The sequence below is a fragment of the Aotus nancymaae genome, unplaced genomic scaffold, assembly GCF_030222135.1.
Source record: "Aotus nancymaae isolate 86718 unplaced genomic scaffold, 86718_ANA_hifiasm-v0.15.2.pri h1tg000092l, whole genome shotgun sequence".
NCBI lineage: Eukaryota > Metazoa > Chordata > Mammalia > Primates > Aotidae > Aotus > Aotus nancymaae.
In genome coordinates, this window is record NW_026988507.1 from 2,485,734 (window position 1) to 2,509,987 (window position 24,254).

Genomic DNA, 24,254 nt, shown 5'->3' on the forward strand with positions numbered 1-24,254 from the left:
ACCATCCACCGTTTATTTCTTTATTTTTTATTTTTTTAAACGGATTCTCACTCTGTCACCCAGGCTGGAGTGCAGTGGCGTGATCTCGGCTGACTGCAACATCCACATCCCAGGTTCAAGCAATTCTCTTGCCTCAGCCTCCCAAGTAGCTGGGACCCGCCACCACGCCTGGCTAATTTTTGCATTTTTAGTAGAGACGGGGTTTCACCAGGTTGGCCAGGCTAGTCTCGAACTCCTGACCTCAAATGATCCACCTACCTTGGCCTCCCAAAGTGCTGGGATTACAGGCATGAGCCATCGCGCCCAGCCTCCACTGCTTCTTTAAAGATAGAGTTTCAGGTCTTACCCTAGATCTGCTAAATCAGAATCTCTGGTGTAGGCCCAGGAATCTGTCTTTAGGAAGTACAGCCTGTCCTGCGTTACTCCGCAGGCCAGCACTGGAGAGCTAGTCCATCCCCGCACTTTCTGGATGATGCTGTGAAAGCCCAGAGAGGTCCAATGGCCAGCCAGTATCCCTTCCTGGTGTTGCAGCCAGCATGTCAGAGCCAGGCGTAGAACTCCCAGTTCACTGCTGTGTTCACTACAGATGGCTTGATTACAATCCTCATATTATCTCTTTAAATTCAACGATAGGATTCCTCCACACCCCAACTCTGAGACCAGAATGAAGTAATAGAGAGTAAAAGGGCTTGGCCATGTAGACTTATGAGACAGTCTAGGAATCCTTGAGAGAGGTTTCCTGGCATATACGACCCTGGCATCCTTCACCAAAATGTATATTTCAAGACCATTTCCTGGCTGGGCACAGTGGCTCATGCCTTTAATCCCAACACTTCGAGAGGCTGAGGTAGGAGGATTGCTTCGGCCCAAGAGTTCCAGACCAGCCTGAGCAACGTAGTGAGATCTCTTCTCTACAAAAAATTTTTATAAATTAGCCGGGCGTGGTGGCACATGCCTGTAGTCCTAGCTACTAGGGAAGCTAAGGTGGGATCACTTGAGTCCAGGAGGTCAAGGCTGCAGTGAGCCAAGATTGCACCACTGCACTCCACTGCACTCCTAGAGCAAGACCCTATCTCAAAAAAGAAAAAAATAAAAACCAGTTCCTAATCATACGAAATATTTTTGCCAAAATAGATAAGTATAAGGAGTTCTACTGGAGAAGGGATCCTCCTTTATCAATTCACTCATATAAATTTCATTCATTCATTCCTATGTTTTATTGTTTTAATACTAATAGTGTGTATAATACTTACATTTAAATACTCATGCAGTGTTAATTTTCTTTTTTTTTGAGACCAAGTTTTGCTCTTGTTGCCCAGGCTGGAGTGCAGTGGCACAATCTCGGCTCACTGCAACCTCTGTCTACTGGGTTCAGTCAATTCTCCTGCCTCAGCCTCTCAAGTAGCTGGAACTACAGGCATGTGCCACCATGCCTGGCTAATTTTTTGTGGTTTTTTTTTTTGAGATGGAGTTTTATTCTTGTTGCTCAGGCTGGAGTACAATGACGTGATCTCAGCTCACTTCAACCTCTGCCTCCCATGTTCAAGTAATTCTCCTGCCTCAGCCTCCCAAGTAGCTGGGATTACAGGCATGTGCCACCACATCTGGCTAGTGTTGTATTTTTAGTAGTAGAGATGGGGTTTCACCACGTTGGTGAGGCTGGTGTCGAACTTCTGACCTCAGGTGATCCTCCGGCCTCAGCCTCCCAAAGTGCTGGGATTACAGGCATGAGCCACCACGCCCAGCCAATATTCTTAAAACAATAGAGTATTGACACATTTAGTAGATATGCTGGGAAATGGCTATATTCATGTATATTTGTATCTTCATTATTCCCAAAAGTTCATTTGGTATATTGCCATAAAATACATAAACAATATGGTTGAGAAAGAGGAGTAAATCAATCTCAAGCAATGTTGTTATCATTTCAAGTAGTGGCAATGCCTGTAGTTCTAGCAAAAAGGGAAGACCGCTTCCTAGATACTGATGCTGGGATTCAGTGTTGGAATACGGGGAGCTGGAAAAGGAGTTCACTTTGCTGGCTCTGGATGGAAACAGATATGAGGTGTCATTTATTGGTTTATGGACCGCTTAGCTGTGTAGAAAAGCCATCAGTTATTACCTAAATTACCGCCTTGCCAGTGAGATGATGGTAAATTCACAGAGCTAAACCCAGAACTTTCCAGTTTGTTTCTGCCCTGAGAAAACTGGCTCTCTGTTATTTTACGCCTCTCACCAACCCAAATACCAGAAACTTTTCCATGCGCTTCCCCTGGAATTAGTGTGAAAATGGTGAAGAAGAGAAAACTGTCAGACAGCGCTGAGACACTCCTACTGCACTGCACATTTTGGTTGTAGTGATAGGCAGGCAGGCAGGCAGCAGCAAGCGGCAGATCTCATGTGAGCCCGGCATGGCTGCGGGCCTGGGGTTTACCCTCAGAGCCTTTCCTTGGAACTGACAACACATTCCGTTGAGCACAAGTTCCAACTCCCGCCTCCACACTTCACCACGTTACTGTTTGCAAACTCCACATATTCCAAAGTCTTGTTTTGGGTAAACAGCTAGGGAAAAGACATGGAAGCACTGAGCTTCCATCCCCATGCCAGGCAGCAGTCCTCATCTCCACAGACTGCATCTTTCCCTGCTCCAGTGGGGAGTAGGACGGAGGACCCCCACGGCTCTTCCCAGATACCAAGGTTCAGTGATTCCAATGGTGGCTGAGATTGCACACATGAGAAAGCTGTGCTAAAGAGAAAGTTACTCATTAAACCAGGTTACTCCAGTGCTGCCCCCTTCACTAAGGAACCCCAGCCTCCACTCTTCTCCCATCCTCAAGGCCCCTAACCCTTGCCCTCCCACAAGCATCCTGACACAAACAGCACTACTCTCAGTTTCTCTCCCGAGGTTAAGTTGAAGTCTGCCCTCTTCCTTTAATCACGTTTTCCTATGTCCCCTAGTCTGTCCTTGCAACTCTCGGCTAAAGTGAGGTACATATGCGCAGGTATGGGAGCTGCCCAGCCATTGATGCAAAACGGGTTCAACTGATCCCGAACATGCTAGGGTTGGCTTCTCTGTCTTCAGCATGACTTGAGAAGTCCCAGAGCAGAAGGTATTCCAGTGAAAATGGAGAAAGCCTTGCTAAGAGAAATGTAGGGACACTGGTGTGGACACTCTCTGTGACTGAACAGAGGTGATGCTGAGCCTGGATTAGAGCCCAAACCCAGGCTCCAACTGGGCCCAGTGTGGGTCAGCCCAGCAGCTCTCCGGTTCTGCTGCTTTCCATACTTAGGGGTTCTGTTTTTCCAAGACATAGAAGAAGAGTGGCTGTGTCCCTGGCGGCTTTGATCTTGTTGCCTGTAGGCAGGGGCAGAGGGTGTGGGGAAGGCAGGATGAGACTACTGTGTGGGTGTGTGGGGGCACAGGGTGAGTCTCCAGTGTGGGCGTGAGACCAACGTGGGGCGGGGCTCGACGGGCTGCTCTGGGTGTGAACTGTGCTGCGGTGTGGTCTTGGCCTGCTCTCTCCTCCCACCTCTCCTCCCTTAGCCTCTCCGTCTCACCCCACAAATCTCCCTCCTTGCCGGCACTGCAAATGAAATGCATGGAGGAGGTGCTGTCAGCAGCAGCACCTAAATAGCCAGGAGCAGCCTCAGATCCGAGTCCTAGGACTCCCAGGCTTCCCTGCCAAGTACACAGGAGAACAGACCACATCAGCTGCAGCCCTGCCCTCTTCTGCTAAATGCCTTCATCATCATTGTCATCTCCATTCCCAGGGCTCTTCAAAGGCCTGGGGGTTATCATGCTTCCTTCATGCTGTGCCCTTTCTCCACATTCGTTTCTTCATCCATCCAATGAATCACTTTCTTACATAAACTGTGAGGTACAAAAGTTGTGAGAACACAGTCCCCGGCATCCAGAGGTTTGGTGTCTGATGAAAAAGATAGACATATAAACAATTGCTGCAAGGAGATAAGAGCCCTGCTACAAGCCTGCTGGGGGTACTGTGGGAATGCGGGAGGGGAGGGGCCGGGCTCTGCCTGTGGGGTGGGAAAGATAAAACAGCAACACGATTCCAGGCACATCTCGGATGCCCGGAAGCGGCTGCAGGCGTGAAGACAGAGGAGGGTGTAAAGGTCACACAGGCGAGGGATGAGGAACGGAGCTGTGCTGGTGCCTGTCATCGCGCAACAAGCTCTCTTATGGCTCCCCCTGTAATTCCACCTCTACTCCCACCCTCCAGCATCCCTGGTCCAGGCCATGAGCTGTACTTAGAAAGGCCCTGTATTTCCAAACTGTGGGCCATCATTTGGGGTCGTTTTGGGTTTGTGCTCCAAGCAGCAGTATGTCTGAATCACATAAGCAGTGATCCCACTGAAGTCCCTCTGGCCTGCACCTATAAAAGGTGTGTTCTTGCTGGCTATCTGTTTGAGTGGGACATTGAACAAAAGGCTATGTATAAAGCTATTCCTCCCAGAATTACCTATGATAGCAAAAATTAGAAGCAACCAAAATGTCCAAAAACAGGTAAATGGGAGACTGGCTTAATAACTTAGAGTATATTGCTATGATGTAACAGTGTGCAACCCTCTAAGAACTGGGCTAAAGAATTTTGAGTGATATAGGGAGTAGGATACAGAATTAGTATAAACTCAAGTATGTTAAATATATACTCTGTGTGTATGTGTGTTTGTGTGTGTGTGTAGAAAAAAAAGATAGAAAGGCCCAGGCATGGTGGCTCACACCTGTATTACCAGAACTTTGGGAGACCGAAGTGGGCAGATCACGAGAGGTCAGGAGTTCGAGACCAGCCTGGCCAACATGACAAAACTCTGTTTTACTAAATATTAGCCGGGCGTGGTGGCACGTGCCTATAATCCCAGCTACTCGGGAGTCTGAGGCAGGAGAATCACCTGAACCTGGGAAGGGGAGGTTGCAGTGAGCCAAGAGTGTGCCACTGCACTCCAGCCTGGGCAACAAGAGCGAAACTATGTCTCAAAGTAAAGAAATATATAAATAAGAAAAAAGGAAGGAAATACAGCAAAATGTGAAGTGTGGTTATGAGCAATTTTAATTTGCTTTTACATTTTTATGTATTTTCCAAAGATTTGCTAATACTATGTTTTACTTGCATGAGTCAAAACAAAAATGGGGATGGTGTTCACTTTTGTTTTTAAATGTGGATTGAGCACATTGAGCAAAGTGACAAGGATGGTCAGATGCTTAGACACTGTGTCATTAGATTATCTTCAGGAGGACATGGTGGCTTTCCTTTTTAAAAAACTCCATTAGCTATGGTTCAAAGGACGTCCCATGGCTAGTGGAGACGTCTGGTTCTGTGTTTCTTGAGAGTACAAAACTGTAAATGACAAATGAGTGTACCATCATGTGGGTGGTAGCAACTAGGAAAAGAGGCCATTAACCTCAGCACTGCCTAAAAAACCCATGGCCGTGTCCAGAGGCCCTGACCCTGACCCTAGGAGCGTCCTGCAGACGTTATGTGGGAGCCACCTCTAAGAGTTTCTAAGAGGTGCCCTCCAACTCTAGCACTTTGGGATTTTTTCAGTACAGATCCTTTGCTGGCCATCCTGATCATGCAAGCCTTCTCATTCTCCATCATCTATCACTCATTGATACAACACTCTCATCAGTTAATAGCTGCTTCCCGTCTTTATATATAAACGTGCAGACATCGAGGGAATGACAATCTATCTACAGGACATCCAGGAGGAAGTAGACAGTCAGGAAGAGAAAGGGAGTAAAAGCCAGAAGCAAGTTATTTGTGGGCCCTGCCTTTTCCTTGCCATTGTTCAGACAAGTCCAATCATGACTCAGAATAGTGGAACCAGTCACTGGCCTCTCAACTCATCAGTGATATCTATTGATCCTCTTGTTGTGCTCAGGGCTCAATGATCAGTGTGTGGGCAACGGTAAGGTACTTAAGAGGAGGTGCTGACCCCCAGGTAACTTACAAATAAGAGCAGAATACAAGTGGCCGGGAGCAGTGGCTCACACCATAATCCCAGCACTTTGGGAGACCAAAGTGGGCAGATCACCTGAGATCAGGAGTTCGAGACCAGCCTGGCCAACATGGTGAAACCCCATCTCTACTAAAAATACAAAAATTAGCCGGGTGCAGTGGTATGTGCCTGTAGTCCCAGCTACTCAGGAGGCTGGGGTAGGATAATTGCTTGAACCTGGGAGGGAGAGGGTGCAGTGAGCTGAGATCGCACCACTACACTCCAGCCTGGGCAACAGAGCAAGACTCTGTCTCAAAAAAAAAAAAAAAAGAGAGAGAGAGAGTAGAAATCGAGCATGTAAAGAGCAGAGCTAGGGGAGAAGGGCAAAATAAGAGGACCAGAAATGTTGAATGCATCACAACGCCATGGCCCTAACTGTGCTGAAGTCAGAGGGTGGGGGCCTCCAAGGGAGAACAGTGGATTTAGGACCCGAAAGACAAGATGGAGCATTTTTTTTTTTTTTTTTAAAGGAACAGTCTTTATTGATAAATAGCTTACAATGAAATAAATAGAGCAGTGGTTTGTTAAAGAATAAAAACTAGGACAGAGGCTAGGTGTCTCTCCACCCCTGCCTCCGGCCCTAAGCTTCAGCCCTCTGGCTGGACACTTTGGATGATGAGGACTTGATGTTGATGGGCAGCCCATCCTTTCTCGAGCCCTTAGGGGCCTTTGTCTTCCTGGAGAGGTGTGCAGGCACCACCTTGGACCCACTGGCCTTAGCAGAAGCACCCTTGGCATTCGGCCCCTGCCCAGCCCCGGGGGCAGCTGCCCCTCTAGGGGCCTGGGCCTTGGCTACCAACTTCTTTTTGGTTGGGGAAGCAGCACCATTCTTGACCTTGCTGACCGTGGGTCTTGAGCTCTTACTCCCGGTTTTGGTAAGACCCAGCTACTCAGAGAACAGTGGATTTAGGACCCGAAAGACAAGATGGAGCATTAGAAAGGTGTTCCTGGCTGGAGCTGTAGTTTGCTCAAAGACGTGGTGATGGCTGGGTGCAGTGGCTCACACCTAGAATCCCAGTGCTTTGGGAGGCCAAGATGGGAAGATCACATGAAGTTAGGAGTTTGAGACCACCCTGGGCCACATAGTGAGACACCATCTCTACAAAAAAAATTTTAAAATTAGCTAGGCGTGATGGTGCACACCTGTAGTCCCAGCTACTTAGAAGGCTGAGGCAGGAGGATTGCTTGAGCCCAGGAGTTTGAGGCTGCAGTGAGCCATAATCATTCCATTTTACTCCAGCTTGTGTGACAGAGCAGGATCCTGCTCCAAAAATAATAATAATAAAAGAAAATTAGCTGAGCATGGTGTCGCATGCCTGTAGTCTTAACTATTTAGAAGACTGAGGTGGGAGAATCACTTGAGCCCAGGAGTTTGAGGCTATAGAATGCTTTGATCATAACAGTGCACTCTAGCCTCAGCAACAGAGTGAGATCCTGTCTCCAAAAAAAAAAAAAAGCACAATGAGAACACACAGCGTCTGAATGTGGAGTGTCATGATGTTGCTAGAATGGAAGGTTGGTGGAGTTTACAATGGGAAAGGCAGTTGGAATGAGAGGCTGGAGTCAAGTTAGGGAGTCTGGGCTTGATCCTGGGGTGTTTGAGAGTTAGCGAGGATTTCTGAGCACAAGAGGGCATTGACCTGCAGCAGCGATAAGAAAGATGAATGAGAGACCGGATAGACACAAGCCCAGGATTCCTGGAAGAGACTATTGGAAAAGACACTGGAGCTCTGAGCCAGAGCACTCTTGGTGGGAGTGGGAGTAAGATCACGGGCTCCAGAGACATCCCGGAGACAGAGTTGGCTGAAGTTACTACTGAGAAGGACTGGAGGACAGGAGGAAGGAGAGGAAAAGAAAACTTGGGTGTTGCCGGACACGGTGGCTCACGCCTGTAATCCCAGCACTTTGGGAGGCTGAGGCAGGTGGATCACAAAGTCAGGAGTTTGAGACCAGCTTGGCCAACACGGTGAAACCCCGTCTCCACTAAAAATACAAAAATTAGCTGGGCATGGTGGCAGGCACATGTAGTCCCAGCTACTCAGGAGGCTGAGGCAGAAGAATCGCTTGAACCCAGGAGGCAGAGGTTGTAGTGAGCCGAGATCGCGCCACTGCACTCCAGCCTGGGTGACAGAGGGAGACTCTGCCTCAAACAAAAGCAATGGCACACATTAAAAAGAAAAAAACTTGGATGGTGGTGTTGAAGATATCGTGGCCCTGCCTTTTGCAGACTGCCATGTGCATGCCTCAACTCTGGGAGCGTCCCTGGGCTCCGTCTTCCTTTGCCTCATAGCTCTGGCTGCTTAGTCTCTGGGTTTTCCTTGTCTTAGTGACCGAGCTACTGCACTTCTGGCCCCGGCACACGATCACAGTGCTGAACTGTTCTCTCTCAAGGAACACTCTTGTCCCTTCCAGCCAGGCTGCCATCTCCTTGATGAAAGACCCAGGGCACATGTTGGTTGCCCAGCAGATGTATGCCTGTCAAAACACTAAACTGATTTGTGTGGCTTGACGTTCTTGACTGGTAACCTGACCTCCTTCCCTCCCTCCCCTGCAGAGACCTCACCTCTGAGGACCAGATCGTGCTGCTGAAGTCAAGCGCCATTGAGGTCATCATGTTGCGCTCCAATGAGTCCTTCACCCCAGACGACATGTCCTGGACCTGCGGCAACCCAGACTACAAATACCGCGTCAGTGACGTGACCAAAGGTATGCCTGGACTCCACCTCCGCCTCTTCCAGCTCCCAGACTCTGGCTCCACCCGTCCTGGGGTTTGGGCTCAATCAGACACGTGGGAGGGAGCTAGGCACCAACAGGGAGAAAAGGTCGAGGGTCGGGCCCATCGGGGTTGGAGGTGGGTGGGTGGCTCCTCAGCTTTGCCCACAGTACCTGGCCATTGTGTCTCACAGCAGGCCACAACCTGGAGCTGATCGAGCCCCTCCTCAAGTTCCAGGTAGGGCTGAAGAAGCTGAACTTGCATGAGGAGGAGCATGTCCTGCTCATGGCCATCTGCATCGTTTCCCCAGGTATGGGGCTCCGCGGGGAGGAGCTCGGGGACCTGGGGAGTGGGGAGTGTGAGGGACTGCTGAGGGCCCGCTGGGCAACCTGAAGGGAGAAGTAGCAAAAGGAGAGGCAGAGAGGGAAAGGCCTACTTTGCTGGTTTCCACCACCCCTGTGGTGTGTGGACATTGAGGAGCCCCTCGCCGCCCTTGGCTTTGCCTTACACAGTTTGCAGGTAGTATTCTGAGGAACTAGGGGGGATTCATAGGGGAGATTCTGAGGAACTAGATAGGCAGGGTTCCTCAAGCCACAGACGGGCCTGCATGTTCCCAATACTCAGGCTCTACTCTTGTGATAACCTGGCTCAACATTGCTGTTATTTGAGGTTTCTCAGGGGCAGGGTACAAAACCCTGGAGTCTGATAGATGGTTCTGCCTAGACAGTTTACCTGATTGATTCTGGAGGCAGTGTGCTGTGACCCTTGACCTCTTCTGCTTATTAGAGGTGAGAAGAGGGAGAAAAGACTGAAGAGGAAGTTATTGTAACCTTGGGGATGTTATGTCGGTGATGAGGTCCAAAGAGGGGCGGCCCTGCCTCAGCCTGTGCTGTGTTCAGGGGACAAGCTAGTGGCCTCTGCCCAGGGATGCTTTCCTGGACTGGAGGCTCAAGAATGGAGGTGGACTCCACTACCCCTGCCCAGCCAGCCTTCACTCACTCATTCATTCATCCACTTAGCAACAGTTTTTTGAGCAGCCATTAGGTACCAGGCTCTGTGCTAGGTGCTGGGATTCAGCAGCAAACAGGACACAGGCCCCTCTCCCATGAAGCTTAGGAGGAAACATTAAACAAATGCTATTTAACAACTAATTCCTAACATGGCATGGGTTTTAAAAATAAAGGAAGTGATACTACAGAAGGGTAGACTAGAAGGAGGGAAGCTGACGTGGTCTGGGCCATGGAGGTAGTGTGGCCAGGAATGGCCCTTTGGAGGAAGACCTTTTAAGCTGTTACCTGAAGGATCAGTAGGAGTCTGGCAAAGATAGCAGAGCAGAGTTCCAAGCAGAGGGAACACAGATGTGAAGGCTGGTGACCAGAGAGTACGGCACATCGGGACGCTGAGGGGTGGACGGAGCACAGACAGGGAGCAAGGCCAGGCAGGGCCAGGGCCAGGTGGACCCATGGAAGGACCTGGGACTAGATCCTAAATGCAAGGAGAAGTCACTGAAGGGCTTTGGGGCCGGGCGGTGGTATCACCGGTCAGCAGCCACAGAGGAGTGGCCTAGAGGGAGCTGCCATTGAGTGTCTGTGTGGGTGGGGGGTGGCAGGACTAAGTAAGCAATGAGGAGCCCAGCTCAGACCTGCTGTGCCTTCTCCTCTACCTCGTGCCCACAGATCGTCCCGGGGTGCAGGACGCTGCGCTGATTGAGGCCATCCAGGACCGCCTGTCCAACACGCTACAGACCTACATCCGCTGCCGCCACCCGCCCCCAGGCAGCCACCTGCTCTACGCCAAGATGATCCAGAAGCTGGCCGACCTGCGCAGCCTCAACGAGGAGCACTCCAAGCAGTACCGCTGCCTCTCCTTCCAGCCCGAGTGCAGCATGAAGCTCACGCCCCTTGTGCTGGAGGTGTTTGGCAATGAGATCTCCTGACTAGGGCAGCCCGCGGTGGTGCCTGGGTGGTGCCGCTCCTCCAGGGCCACGTGCTGGGCCTGGGACTGGCAACTACTCAGCAGCCCTCCTCACCCCCGCCTGGAGTTCAGCCCCACCTCGGGCACCGCCCCTGTCCACCTGGCCCATTCTCTCTCCTGTCCAACCCAACCCCTTTCCTGCAGGCCTTTCCCTGGTCCCTTGAGACCTCAGCCATGAGCAGTTGTTGTTTATTTAACAAAGAAACTCAAGTGTGGGCAGAGGGCAGAGGCTGGAGGCAGGGCCTTGCCCAGAGACGCCCTCACCCCTGCATAAGTGGCTGCTGACTGGTGTCGAGGGAACAGGCAGGAGAAATGCATCCATTCCTCAGGGACAGAGACACCTGCACCTTCCCCCACTCCAGGCCGCCGCATCCAGAGCCTAGTGGGATCTCCCTCGCCTGCCCACTCATGATAAATAATCGACCCAAAGCTCCCACCCACACTAACCTTCAATGCCCACTGTCGTCCCATTGCCCTGGTTATACTCTCACGGGCAGTAGCTGTGGTGAGGTGGGCTTTCTTCCCATTACTGGAGCCCCAGGCCAACCCACCTGCTGAGAGACCCAAGGAGGAAAAACAGACAAAGCAGCGTCACAGAAGAATAGTGATGGTGGCCACCACTGTCCCTGTCACTAAGCCACAGTTCCTTGGCCTGGATCTAAGGGGTTGGTTGAGGTGGAAGTTCTCCTTCCACAGATCCATGTAGCAGAACTGAATTGTCCTCGACTTGCAGAAAAGCACCTGCCATCCTCATCCTCCCGCTGCCAGTGCTTTACCTCCTACCAGGAGAGCCAGCCCTCCCCTCCTCCTTGGCTGTTCTCCCCACCCCCTCCCCACTCCCAGTCTGGAGAAGCAGTGAGCCCCATCTTCTCCACCTGGCAGAGTGGGAAGGAGGAGAAGAGCTGTCAGACCCCAGTGGGGGAACCATGCTCTCCATGCTGCCTGGATGTGGTTCCAAGGCCGCTGTCAGCCCACAGGACCAGGAGCTAGTGCTCCCACACGCCAGGCTATGGGAAGGGAGAGCGGGGCAGCCTCTGGTGGCTAGTCAGAGAAAGTGTTTGGGGGTTCCGTGATGTAGGGCAGGGTCCCTTCGTATTCTCGCTCCACCACCCAAAAGTCAAAAGAGGGCTGTGAGGCGGGGGTGCAGTGATTCAACTTCCAGTGCGTGCTCTCCTCTGCAGCCAGCCCAGCCCGGGGGGGTGGGGCCCTTGGGAGAGTGAGCTTCGGGACCAGTGAGAAGGGCGTGCTTTCAGGTGGATCACAGAGGCTTCTTCAGATCAGTGCTTGAGTTTGGGGAACATGGCTGTGTTTGCTGTGTCACCAAGAATGTAAAAGTCAGCGGGAACATGACCGCCCAATTCCTGGAAGCCGTGTCCTTCCACCTGCATCCATTGTTCCCTGAAAACCCAGGGAGGAATATCAGGCTTTACACTGCAAGAGCCTCGCAGTCCACCTGGCCCCGTGTCTCTCAGAATTCTTCAGGTGGAAAAACATCTGAAAGCCACATTCCTTATTGCAGAAGAGCATGTATATCGCCTAATCTTAAATTTATTAGATATGAGTTGCTTTCAGAATCAGACTCCATTTGTACTATATTCTAATACACAGGGGAGCAGGTAGCACTGATTTGGAAATATTCATGGGGGGAGAACTTACATTGTGAAACTTCTGTACACTAATTAATATTGTTGCTGTTGGTATTTTACAAAAGAGAGACCCTTGTTCGATTTTAGCTGTAGAACACATTAGGCCAGCTTGCTCTTCAGTGGGAGAAAACACTTGAAAGTTGCTAAACCACTCAGTCTCCTCGTTAAGAAAAACTGACAGAGGAGGGCGTGACTCACCTGCGCGTACATAACCAGTTAGAGGTGGACCAAGACAGAACCAGGCTGGACTCATGCTCTGGTGTCCTTTTCACTACACCACGTCTGAGCCCAGACCCCCGTTCCCATTCCCCAAGTGACTGACCCAGTCCCTGGGGGAAGCCCTGGATTTCAGACACAGCAAGTCTGGGTCTGGGACCCCTTCCTTCCTTCCCTGACTTGTAACTCCACCAACCCATCGGAAGGAGGAGGAAGGAGACTCATCTCCGTCTCAGTGTGAATCAGACCCCTCCCCACCACAGCGTGGCCCTGGCCCTCCGCCTCAGCCTCATGTCGTGCTGTTGCCTTATCTACAACGTGCATTTGTCTTTGGAATTTGCCACTTTCCCGGCTCTCCCTCTGGCCCTGCCTTCTCCAGGGGACTCCCGGGAATATCAGTTACCCAGCCCTGGGGCCCACAACCTAGGCCACTCCCCAAAGGAAGTCTAGGAGCTGGGAGGAAAAGAAAAGAGGGAAAAACGAGTTTTTATGGGGCTGGGAGGAAAGTCACCATCGATTCTATTTTAGAATGAGAGTGTGAAAATAGATATTTATAAATGTGAAACTTTTAAGGTATATCATGATAACTGAAGGAGAGTGTGCACCAACATGCAAGATTTCCTACGAGATTCCCACAGACGGGAAAATCCTCCGCTGGCTAACTGGAAGTGTACAGGCGAGTCCAAGTGAGGCCGACAGAGAAGGCAGGAACGTGCGGCAGATTTGGTGACAGCTAGAGATACAGCAGCGAAAGGAGGATGGAAAGAGTGCCTGCTGAATAATTTCCAAAGAGAACAAAAGTTTGCCAGAACTTTGTCAGGTCAACTAATGTAGAAAGCTTTGCTTATGGTAATAAAAATGACTCATATAGCACTTACTTTGTTGCAAGTACTGCTGTAAATAAATGCTTTATGCAAACCAATCTGCCTTATCCTTTTAAGAATCCTATGGGAGATGAACCATTATTACCCCCCGTTTGACAGAGGGGATTAACTTGCCCAAAGCCACACTGGCAAGAGATGGGACTTGAACCTTCGGCAGCTAGCTTCAGAAACCACAAATTAACTCCTACATTGTCCTGCTTCCTACTGAGTTGGGGGACCTGACAGGTGACTGATGGGCTTGCTAGCTCTCTCCTAGAGAGGAGATAAAAGAGGTTCCCATCCTAAAGCAGTCCCTGAGCCAGGAAAATTAGAGGTGCTGGATCAAACTGTGCTCTACTTCCAGGAAGTGTGCAGTCAATATGTGACAGCTACGTGAGAACCTCAAAAATCAAAACCAAGCAGCTATTGGCAAAAATGTGTCTGCTATTAGAGATGGTGGCTGTGCCAGTGACCTGGAGGATTACAAATGACTGCTGTGCAGAAACAGGACTCCTGCTGGCCGGGTGCGGTGGCTCACACCTGTAATCCCAGCACTTTGGGAGGCCGAGGTAGGCAGATCACAAGGTCAAGAGATTGAGACCATCCTGGTCAATGTTGTGAAACCCCATCTTTACAAAAAAAAAATACAAAAATTAGCTAGGCTTGGTGGCATGAGCCTGTAGTCTCAGCTACTTGGGAGGCTGAGGCAGGAGAATTGCTTGAACCCGGGAGACGGAGGTTGCAGTGAGCTGAGATCATGCCACTGCACTCCACACAGCCTGAGCGACAGTGTGAGATTCCATCAAAAAGAAAGAAAGAAAGAAATGAGAACGAAAAAGAAAGAAAGAAAAAAAAAAGAAGGAAAGAAAGAAGAAAGAGAAAGAAAGAAGACTCCTAAGGAGCCAATGCACTCTGCTCTGCTTCCCAGAGAAGTGGGGTTTATGACGAAGGGTAGCGTTGCTAGGCACAGTAAGCAAGAATAACCAACCAAGGACACACAGCACTGGGATCTGAAAATAAGGAAACCATGCCAACTGATGTATTGATTTAGGATAAGTCGACCTGGGGTGTGATTCACTCAAATTTTTCAGAAACATCTGAAAATATTTCAGACCAAAGGCTAAAATGTGTTGCAGTGAAATGAGATGGAGTCAGGGGAGCTGGCATTAGAACTTGAGGGATATTTTGTGAAACATGAAGGGACTTAGAGAAAGGAAATCAACAGCTGCAGAAATGGGCATGTCTCTGGCGGGAGAAATGTGCAGAATGGAGTTCTGATACACTGTTAGGAGGAGCTTATGTAGTGTTTTTATAGCTGACCAAGCAGAACACGGAATTTCCAAGGCTGTGTTATATTAAACTTTTCCAGGTAAACCAAGGGGAATATACCCCAGGAATATGGCATAATTAGGATCAAGTGATTTTAAGCTTTCACATTCCAAGCTTTGGTTCTACACCTGCACTGCTCAATAAAGTAGCCACTAGCTATGTGTGACTATTGAAATGAAATAAAGGTAAACATGTAGCTTCTCAACTGTACAAGCTGCAGTTCCAGTGTTTGATAACCTCAGGGCTACCATAACGGACAGTGCAGATACAGAACATTTTCTTTCTTTTTTTATTTTGAGACGGAGTCTTGCTCTGTCACCCAGGCTGGAATGCAGTGGCATGATCTCAGCTCACTGCAACCTCTGCCTCCCAGGTTCAAACCATTCTCCTGCCTCAGCCTCTGGAGTATATGGGACTACAGGCACCCACCACCACGCATGGCTAATTTTTGTATTTTTAGTAGAGACAGGGTTTCACATATTGTCCATGCTGGTCTCAAACTCCCGACTTTAAGTGATCTGCCTGCCTCAGCCTTCCAAAGTGCTGGGATTAAAGGCGTGACATTTTCATCATCACAGAATAGTCTATGGGGCAGCACTGGTCTACACAATGCATTCTTATCTGGTACTAACTGTGAATGACTCCATGAGGATGCTGGCCCATTATGCTTCTGTTGATCTTTTGGGCAGGATGGCCACTAACCTGAACATCTTCCCCTTACAAGGGGTTGTGCTGCACCTGTAGTAGTGTGAATGAGTCTGCTCCTTAAAAGAGATATACGGTGGCTCACGCCTGTAATCCCAGCACTTCGGGAGGCCAAGGTGGGTGGATCACGAGGTCAAGAGATCGAGACCATCCTGGTCAACATGGTGAAACCCCGTCTCTACTAAAAATACAAAAAATTAGCTGGGCATGGTGGCGTGTGCCTGTAATCCCAGCTACTCAGGAGGCTGAGGCAGGAGAATTGCCTGAACCCAGGAGGCGGAGGTTGCGGTGAGCCGAGATCTCACCATTGCACTCCAGCCTGGGTAACAAGAGCGAAACTCCGTCTCAAAAAAAAAAAAAAAAAAAAAAAAAAGAGACATAAAGCAGCAAAAACACTGCACAGGCCATGGGACTGACAGGCTCAAAGCATCATATAGTATAAATAGGTCATTGGTGTGCTAGGAAGTATTGATTCCTTCAGCCCTGAAGCAAGCAAACAGGGCCTGCTGGGAGTGGCCAGAGCCCTTCAGTTTCCCCAGCTTCTACCAGACTCCTCGCAGGCTGCCTGTGCAGTGTGGGTCGGTTGGTCTGCCTGCCCCATGGCCCCTGCAGACGGCAAGAAGGATGGATGTTATCTGACACCTCCGGCGTGGCCAAGGAGATGGCTCATGCCACTGACATCCTATAGACAAGTAGTCCTCATTGTGCGCGGGGAGCCCGTGAGGCTGACAGCGAGTCTGTGCTCCTCGAGACCCAGAAGCACAGCAGGGTGTGCAGGCTGTGACTGGCAGGGGGAATCTGAGAGCTCGCTGCTCCAGACAGCTGCTCCGAATCTGTACGCACACATGTCATAGATGATATACAGGATGGTGTTGTAAGTTGGGTTCCAGGGACGTAGACTCTGAAATGCAGGTTGACGTGCAGGGCGTTTGTTGGGGAGCAGTCTCAGGATTCTCAGCCCTGGTGGATGGAAAAGAAGTAGAATTAGCAGTGGGAGAAGTTGGCTGCAAGACAGTCTCAATGAAAGTCTTCATCAACCCGTGTGGGGATCTCTGAAACTGAGATGTCCCTTTGGTTTACCCCAAGACGAAGCGAGGGAGACACTTGTATATTTCTGCATCAGGCAGTCATTGGATACAGGCTGCTCCCTGAAGAGCATATGAGCTCATTGACATGACCTCAGCTAGGCGGCTCCTTTCAGCCTGGGGCCCACAGGACATGTCCATAGGGGGTATTTTCTTCACATTTTGTACAACCTGGTGAGAGCTTCTGGAGTGAGCTGCTCTGGCTTGGGGAGACGCTGGAAGAGTTCCGGGCCCGTCCCTGTGGCTGACGTTCTCTCCCACGAGGGTATTCCCAGCCTCGCCTCTGCTATGGATCAGCCAGGTATTTTTCCTAAGTCATCTTGAGCTTCACCACTAGGTGGTGCTACTGCCCTATGGGGATAGTTTTGAGCTACTTGCCTGGTCTCCCCGTCCCCCAGCCCCCAAATACCCGACACCCTCCTTGCACCCTTTCTCTAACTCCATGATGTGACTGAGATTCAGCAAGACTCTGAGTCTCTGCTACTGAGGGCACCTGGTGGTGCTTACCTCTCCTCATGCGAGTGACATGAGGTTAGGCACCAGCTCTCTGGCTTCTCAGGCCACCTCTCAGGCAACAGGGAGTATCTGACACTTTCACACCTCAGCCAAGGGCCTCCCAGGGTCGAGATCTTGTGCCTGGGGCCTCTGAGCACAGTCCGTGCTGAGAGTGAGCAAGGCTGCAGGTTCCTTGTGAGGTCCAGCCAAGCTGTGTAGTCCTTCCAATGTTTCTAACTTTCTTAGGGGAGATGAACAAGACAGTCCCTACCCCGAAGAAAGACACAGTGCAGTGGGGAAAGACAGCCCTACAGACAGATGAGTACAAGGCGCCCCGGGTGGAAGCTGCAAAGTGTTAAAAAGTCACAAGTCACAGTTAACAAGTAAACGGCCGCCTGGCTCTGCCATTTGCTACTTGTATGACCTTGGGCAAGTTACATAATGTTTTTGAGCCTCAGTTTCTTCATCCACAAAATGGCAACAATAATAGTACTTACCTCATAGATTTGCGATTGTGTGATAGAATCCGTGTAAAGTGTTTATAACAGTACCTGGCACATAGTTATCAATAATCAGTATCACTATTGGGCTGCTGAGATGACCAAATAAGTTTTGTTGAAGGATGTGACATTGCTCCACGTTCCGACCACCCATCCCTGATGGGCCTTCTAGATTCACTCCACGCTGGGTTTTTTTGGGCCCCTCTTCCGGATCTCAGCCTCCAGTGCTAGGGACTCCTGCTCCGTGATAGCTACCAGAGCTGAGAGGTGTCATTGTAACACCTGGCCACCAGGGGGCAGGTGTGGCACTTAATAAACCAAATTGGCCCCAACTGAAAGCTGCCTGGGAAGAAAAGTAAGGGAAAGAGGTGGGAAGGTAAGAATATGAATCTGAAATTCATGGAACTCTAGCGACTACTGTCGCCAACTTCTTTCAGTCATGGTCTTTCTTTGTCAATGTCACCCCTTCAACAATCACCAACACCTGGACTTCACTACATGCGTATTTACTGACTATAATTAATGTCAATATTCTCTAGTAAGGGGTGACATATGCCCAGAGAAAAGGGAATCAAAACAAGTTTCAAGAATCAGGTTTGATCGATTCATTTATCCCCATATTTGTTGAAACCCTGCTTCTCTGACGAGATGTAAATCCCACCATGATCTCTTCAGTGTCATCTGTCTTTGTTCCAGGCATTGGAACTCAGCCCAGCACCGCATCTGGCTGTGTGCAGTTTTCTGAGCGCACCTCTGTGGCCTGCCTCTAGACCAGAGTTTCTCAAACGTTTTGGTCCTGACATCCCTTTACTTTCTTAAAAATATGGACCCCAAAGAACTTTTGTGTATGTGGGTTAGATCTATCAATAGGTACTAATGGTGTACTAATTAGAAATTAAAACAGAAAATTTTAAAGTGTATTTATTCTTTAAATGTGGCAATAATGAATCTATTAAAAGTTAAGATAGGCTGGGTGGGGTGGCTCACACCTGTAATCCCAGCACTTTGGGAGGCCAAGGGGGGTGGATCACCTGAGGTTGGGAGTTCAAGACCGACCAGTCTGACCAACGTGGAGAAACCCCATCTCTACAAAAATACAAAATTAGCCAGGTGTGGTGGCGCATGCTTATAATCCCAGCTACTTGGGAGGCTGAGGCAGGAGAATCACTTGAATCCAAGAGGCAGAGTCTGTAGTGAGCCGAGACTGTGTCACTGCACTCCAACCTGGGCGACAGACCGAAACTCTGTCTCAAAAAAAAAAAAAGTTAAGATAAATAACACAATTTTTCTTTAAAATAACCATTTCCAAAGTAAAATTAATTTAATGACACGACGGTGTTGCTTCACAGTTTTGCAAACCTCTTTAATGTCTGGTTGAATAGAAGGCAGCCAGATTCTCATACTGGTTTCTGCATTCAACCTGTTGTGATATCATGTGTCAAGAAGCCCCCTCTACTGTACATTTGTGAGAAAATGAAAGTCAAAAAGGCTAATAATGTCCCTGCTAGAAAATGAAACGCAAGCAGACTTATGCAAATTTAAATACCTTTCTTTCAACTTCAGAACCTGTGAAGTTAATTCCATGTGGCTTCAGAAACTTCATACTAACTCCTCTCCCTAAAGTGTCTGCCACATCTCCCTCATTCTGTACTCGGTCGATTTTGATTGTGTGTGTGCATATGTGTGTGTGTGTGTGTGTGAGAGAGAGAGCGAGAGAGAGGAGGAGGTCTCACTCTGTGTCCAGGGCCAGAGTGCATGATCATAGCTCACTGCAGCCTCAAACTCCTGGGCTCAAGCAATCTTCTCGTCTCAGCCTCCTGAGCAGCTGGGACCACTGGCACACCCAGGTAATCTATTTTGTGATTTGTAAAGATGTGGGGGTCGCACTATGTTGCCTAGACTAGTCCTGAACTCCTGACTTGGAGCAACCCCCACCACTTCCTCTCAAGCCCTGGCCTCTCAAAATGTTGGGGTTACAGGTGTGAGCCCCGTGCCTGGCCACCAGTTTGCTTTTTGACTAAATGCAGAATATAGCATTCGTCCCTCTTTATATTTATCTGCTTTGATTACCCCATACTAGCCTGCTCGAATGTTTTGAATTCTCATTTTGTCATCCAGTAGTCTGACCATCCCTTCTGCTCTTGCATCTTCCAAAACCTAGGTCTGCAGAGCATATTCAGAGTTGACCGAGACAGAGCCAAAGACTGTGTCCTCTTGCAGGTTAATATTAGTGCATGAACCAGAAACTCTTTGGTTCAGTTGTTCAAGAAGTCACTGATAAGGAAGGGAAAGGGGTGGGTAATGAGAAATTGAGCCTCAGGTGAAGGGAGTCATTGGAAAGACTCAGGTACCACAGGAATGTGGGGAACTTGTCCATGCTGCCACAGCCCCTCCCTCCTCAGGACTCAACAGCCTCACTCCAAGTCTGGACAGACTCTTTAAGAATTAGACAGATCTGAGCCAAGGGTCACAGATCCAGGGTTATTTGATCCAGGGGATGCACAGTGGGGTGGATTGAGTATCAGATTTCAAGCTGGATTGTTCTGCAAATTCTGTCCGAGGTGGACTCTGGGAAGGAAGGCATGACCTCCTAGATACTGGTTGCTGAGAGGAGGAAGGCAGAAAGAAGCTCCCGTGAGCTCTGGGGGTGTTGGGCAGGGCTCCCCTTAGACCTCCAGACCTTGGTGCTGAATGGAGAAGTCACACATAGCCTGGTTGACAGTCCTTATGTAGCCCCGTAGCGTCTCCCCACTGCACTCTTCACTTGCACACAGAAGACTACTGGGCCTCTGGAAAGGCCTGTGCTACCCTGAGCCAAGCCCAAATCCTGGCTGGGCATGGTGGCTCATGCCTGTAATCCCAACACTTTGGGAGGCCGGAGTGGGAGGATCACTTGAAGCCAGGAGTTCAAGATTCAAGACCAGCCTGGGCAACATAGTGAGATGGCATCTCTACAAACAAATTTTAAAAATAAATTAGCCAGGCCTGGTGGCATGTGCCTGTATTCCTAGCTACCTGGTGGGGCCAAGGTGGGAGGACCGCCTGAGCCCGGGACATCGAGGTTGCAATGAGCCATGATCGCACCACTGCACTCCAGCCTGGGCGATAGAGCGAGATCCTGTCTCAAAAAACAACAAAAACAAAACAATCCTGCAGACACCGGTGAACATCTGTGGCAGCTGACATGTGGCTAGGGCCGAAGTGAGGGCAGGTGCCTCAACCCTGTCAGCTCCTGGCTACCATTTCCCCATTTGCCTACTAGGCCGGCCAGATAGATCAAGCAGCCTATCAGAAAGGGCTTGCTCCCCTATGCCACTGGCCCAGCCTGGCAAGGACTGTGAGCTGCAGCTTAAGTGTGTCAGAGAAATGCTCCTGGTATCCTTTCTGCTTCCCCCGCTTCCCCCAGCCCCTCTGATTTACATGTCTTTCCCTCTCCTACCCAGGAGCCCCCAGAGAGGGACAGGGAGGGGATTGTGGAGGCCCTGGGTGATGAAGTAGGGATGGGGAGAAGTGATAAAGCCGGTGGGGGAGAAGCCAGCTGCACTTCCTCCCTGATAGGGACCCCACCCCAAGAGGCTCCTGCCTCCCCTGCGTTCACAGGAAGGACTGGAGGTGGTAGAGGAGTGGATGGGGAGGGCGGTGGGCAGGATATCAGCGGCTTCTGCAATCCTTTGCCTTGGAAGATGACAGTTCATTATTTTGTCCTTCAGTTGTTCGTTCATCAGCAAATACTTACCGCACTCCTCCTACCACTGCTGGCAGAGCTCTGGGCTAGGGGGGGCCATCGAGGCAGATTGAGCTCGGTAGCTCTCCTGGTCTCCCCGCCACCCCACTCCTCAGCCTTGAGGGAAGCAAGGAGTGAATAAGAGATGAACTTTAAGAGCAGGTCATCGGAATCCTGATAGTGCCTCTTACTGACTGTGTAACCTTGGGGGAAATGCGTGCGCTCTCTGAGCCTCGGCTTTCTCATCTGTGAATGACAGTGTAGAGCTGGTGAAGATAACGGAAGGAAGGCTCGCAGCACGCCGCAGGGCCTGGCCGTGTCTTGGTTAGCAGTGAAGAGCAGCAGAAGTGGCATCTAGCAGGAGCAGGATTTGAACCCTGGCATCCCCTGAGTCACTGTGGGACTTGCTGGCCATTTCTCTCTCTTCTGTAAAGTGAAGAGAGTAATGGTACTTACTTCATAGGTGTTGTAAGGACCAAATGAACTACTATGTAGCATTCGGAATTGCTCTTGGCACAGAGTTTGGTGCTCAGTAAATGTTAGCCTTTATTACTGTAATTTTCATTATCCTCTGGGGACCCTCTCCTCTAAACGGATAACCTCTATGGCTGGGCATGGTGGCTTACACCTGTAATCCCAGCACTTTGGGAGACCAATATGGACAGATTACCTGAGGTCAGGAGTTCAAGACCAGCCTGACCAACACCTGTGAACCAAGCAATTTGGGAGGCTGAGGTGGGTGGATCACCTGAGGTCAGGAGTTTGAGACCAGCCCAGCCAACATGGAGAAACCTCATTTCTACTAAAAATACAAAACCTTAGCCAGGCGTGGTGGTGCATGCCTGTAATCCCAGCTACTTGGGAGGCTGAGGCAGGAGAATCGCTTGAACCTGGGAGGTAGAGGTTGCAGTGAGCCGAGATTGTACCATTGCACTCCAGCCTGGGCAACAAGAGCAAAACTCCGTCTCAAAAAAATAAATAAAAAAAATAAAAATAAAAAGAGATAACCTCTAAACTGATATCATCTTCCTTACAAGCGGCTCCTCCAACACATTTCGAGTCAGGGATGGATAGAGGGGTAGATGGCATAGAAGTGGGGACTCACAGGTGGACCCCTCTTGTGAATGCCAAGCTGGCCCCCAACCCAGCTCCGAGGATGGCAGACACACTCCTGGTCCGGCCCATGGTGCCAGCAGCCCGCTCACTCCCCCAGCTCCACAGTGGTGTGGCGGTGGGTAGTGTGGAGGACCTGAGGTCCGCCCCATTATCTCCTCCTGCAAAGCCTCCTCCACCCGTTAACCCCCAACCGAGATTATAGAGCCTCAACTGTCTCCAACTGCTCTGATTCAGGGATAAGGCTGGACCTTTGAGCCCACCAGCCCTGCAGTGTTGAGGGGAAGCTGCATGCATCCCTGGGAGCTGGGGAGCTGGGGGATGGGCCACTGCAGAGGCTGGGGACACCCCCCTACCTGCCTGCCTGCCTCCAGAGCTTGAGGAGAAACGTGCTCCTCCTCTGAGGAGGGGCCTTCCTGGGATCACTAAGGCTCTTCTCCCACCTCTGTCTTTCCTGTCTCTACCTCGCTGGCTCCAGGCTGCTTCTGCTGTTGCTACTTCTCTCTCAGGCTGCTCCTCCCCCACCCCTAGAGCGACGAAGCTGCACACCTGGCTCTCACATCAGATAACCCAACCACAGCAGCTCCCTCACCCCAGCAGCCCCCCAGCCCCCTCACCCTCGCCCTCTTCCTCTCCTGCCACCCCCACCTTCTAGCTCCCTGACACACCTAGACGGTCCTGGGGAGGGTCCGGGAGAGGAACCCCAAAGCCTTACTGGGTAATGAGGGTGTGAGAAAACCACTCTTCCTACTCCCTCCACACACACACACACATACACACACACACACACACACACACACACACAGTGGAAACTCTATACCCCTGTGCCTAGTCAGAAACAGTGAGTGGGAGGGACCCAGGGACCAGGCCTTGAGGTATGAGGAAAATCCAGCATACCCAAGCGAGGGGGTTGGGCAGTCACAGAAAGGGGCAGCTTCGGGGGCTGGGGGTTCCACTGCCTCCTGTTTCTAGGCAAATAGGGTCTTCTTCCCTTTCCAGGGCTTCATCTGCAGTCCTAAGGCTAGAAGCCTTCCCAGCAGGGCCTTGCTCCAGTGGGGCTGGGCTGGGGAGGTGGGTGGGTGTCATCTGGACCTGCCCCAGCTCCTTCCCTCTGGTCCTTAAGGGGCCAAGTGGGGAGGAGAGGAGTGGAGGTGGTTGTGGGGGTGAAGGCACTGAGTTTGGGATGCTGGGGCTCAGGAAAACGGGGTCAGAGCTGGGCAGGACACCGTGGGAAGGGGAGTGGTGGGACCTAGGAGGAGGGGAATAAAGACCAGGGTGCCTGGGAGCTGGAGGTTTTAATGCCTCTTGACAACAAATGAATCATAGGCAAATTCTGTGGAAATGATGGCGCAAAGAAAGATGTGTTATTTCAAGGCCACAGTGTGTTGTTGTGGGAAGAGAGCAGAGCGGGGAGGAGCAGGAGGCCTAATGGTGCCTGTAGGTGAGGGCCCCGGTAGAGTTCCTGGGGGCGTGGCGGAGGTGATGCACGGCGGAGGTGATGGCCCTGCATCTCATGTCACCTTCGGGGTGATATGAAACAGCAGGTGGCTGACCACAGCCCGCCAACCCCCACCCAGAGCAGAGAGGCCCTCATCCCTGCCTAGCTCCTCACCTCACTGTGGCCACTGCTGCAGACGCTCTGCACCTCCCCAGTCGGCCCTGTCCTCGGAGGGCTGTCCCCCAGGCGCCTGCCACAGCCTGCTCCTCAGCAGTAGTCGAGGAGACTGTGGAGCTCCAGGAGCCTCCGGTGGACGGGAGGGAATCTGCGAGAACAAGCCATCATCCCTCGCAGTGGGCTTTTTCCTACCACAACAGTGCTGAGCTGATACCCACGGTGACCGCACCTGCCTTGTGGACGGAGCTCAGTCCATTTAGT

General features: G+C 50.6%; 1 protein-coding gene across 2 annotated transcripts in view; it reads left to right on the plus strand.

The window, feature by feature from the left end:
* VDR (vitamin D receptor) overlaps window positions 1-13,486 on the plus strand; it is a 60,957-nt gene extending 47,471 nt beyond the window's left edge. For both annotated transcript variants that reach the window (XM_064369868.1, XM_064369869.1), the window contains exons 8-10: window positions 8,570-8,721; window positions 8,922-9,038; window positions 10,405-13,486. In XM_064369868.1, the coding sequence (XP_064225938.1) occupies window positions 8,570-8,721; window positions 8,922-9,038; window positions 10,405-10,664 (529 nt within the window). In that variant the 3' untranslated portion in view covers window positions 10,665-13,486. The remainder of the gene's footprint in view (window positions 1-8,569; window positions 8,722-8,921; window positions 9,039-10,404) is intronic.
* Window positions 13,487-24,254: the final 10,768 nt, after the last annotated feature.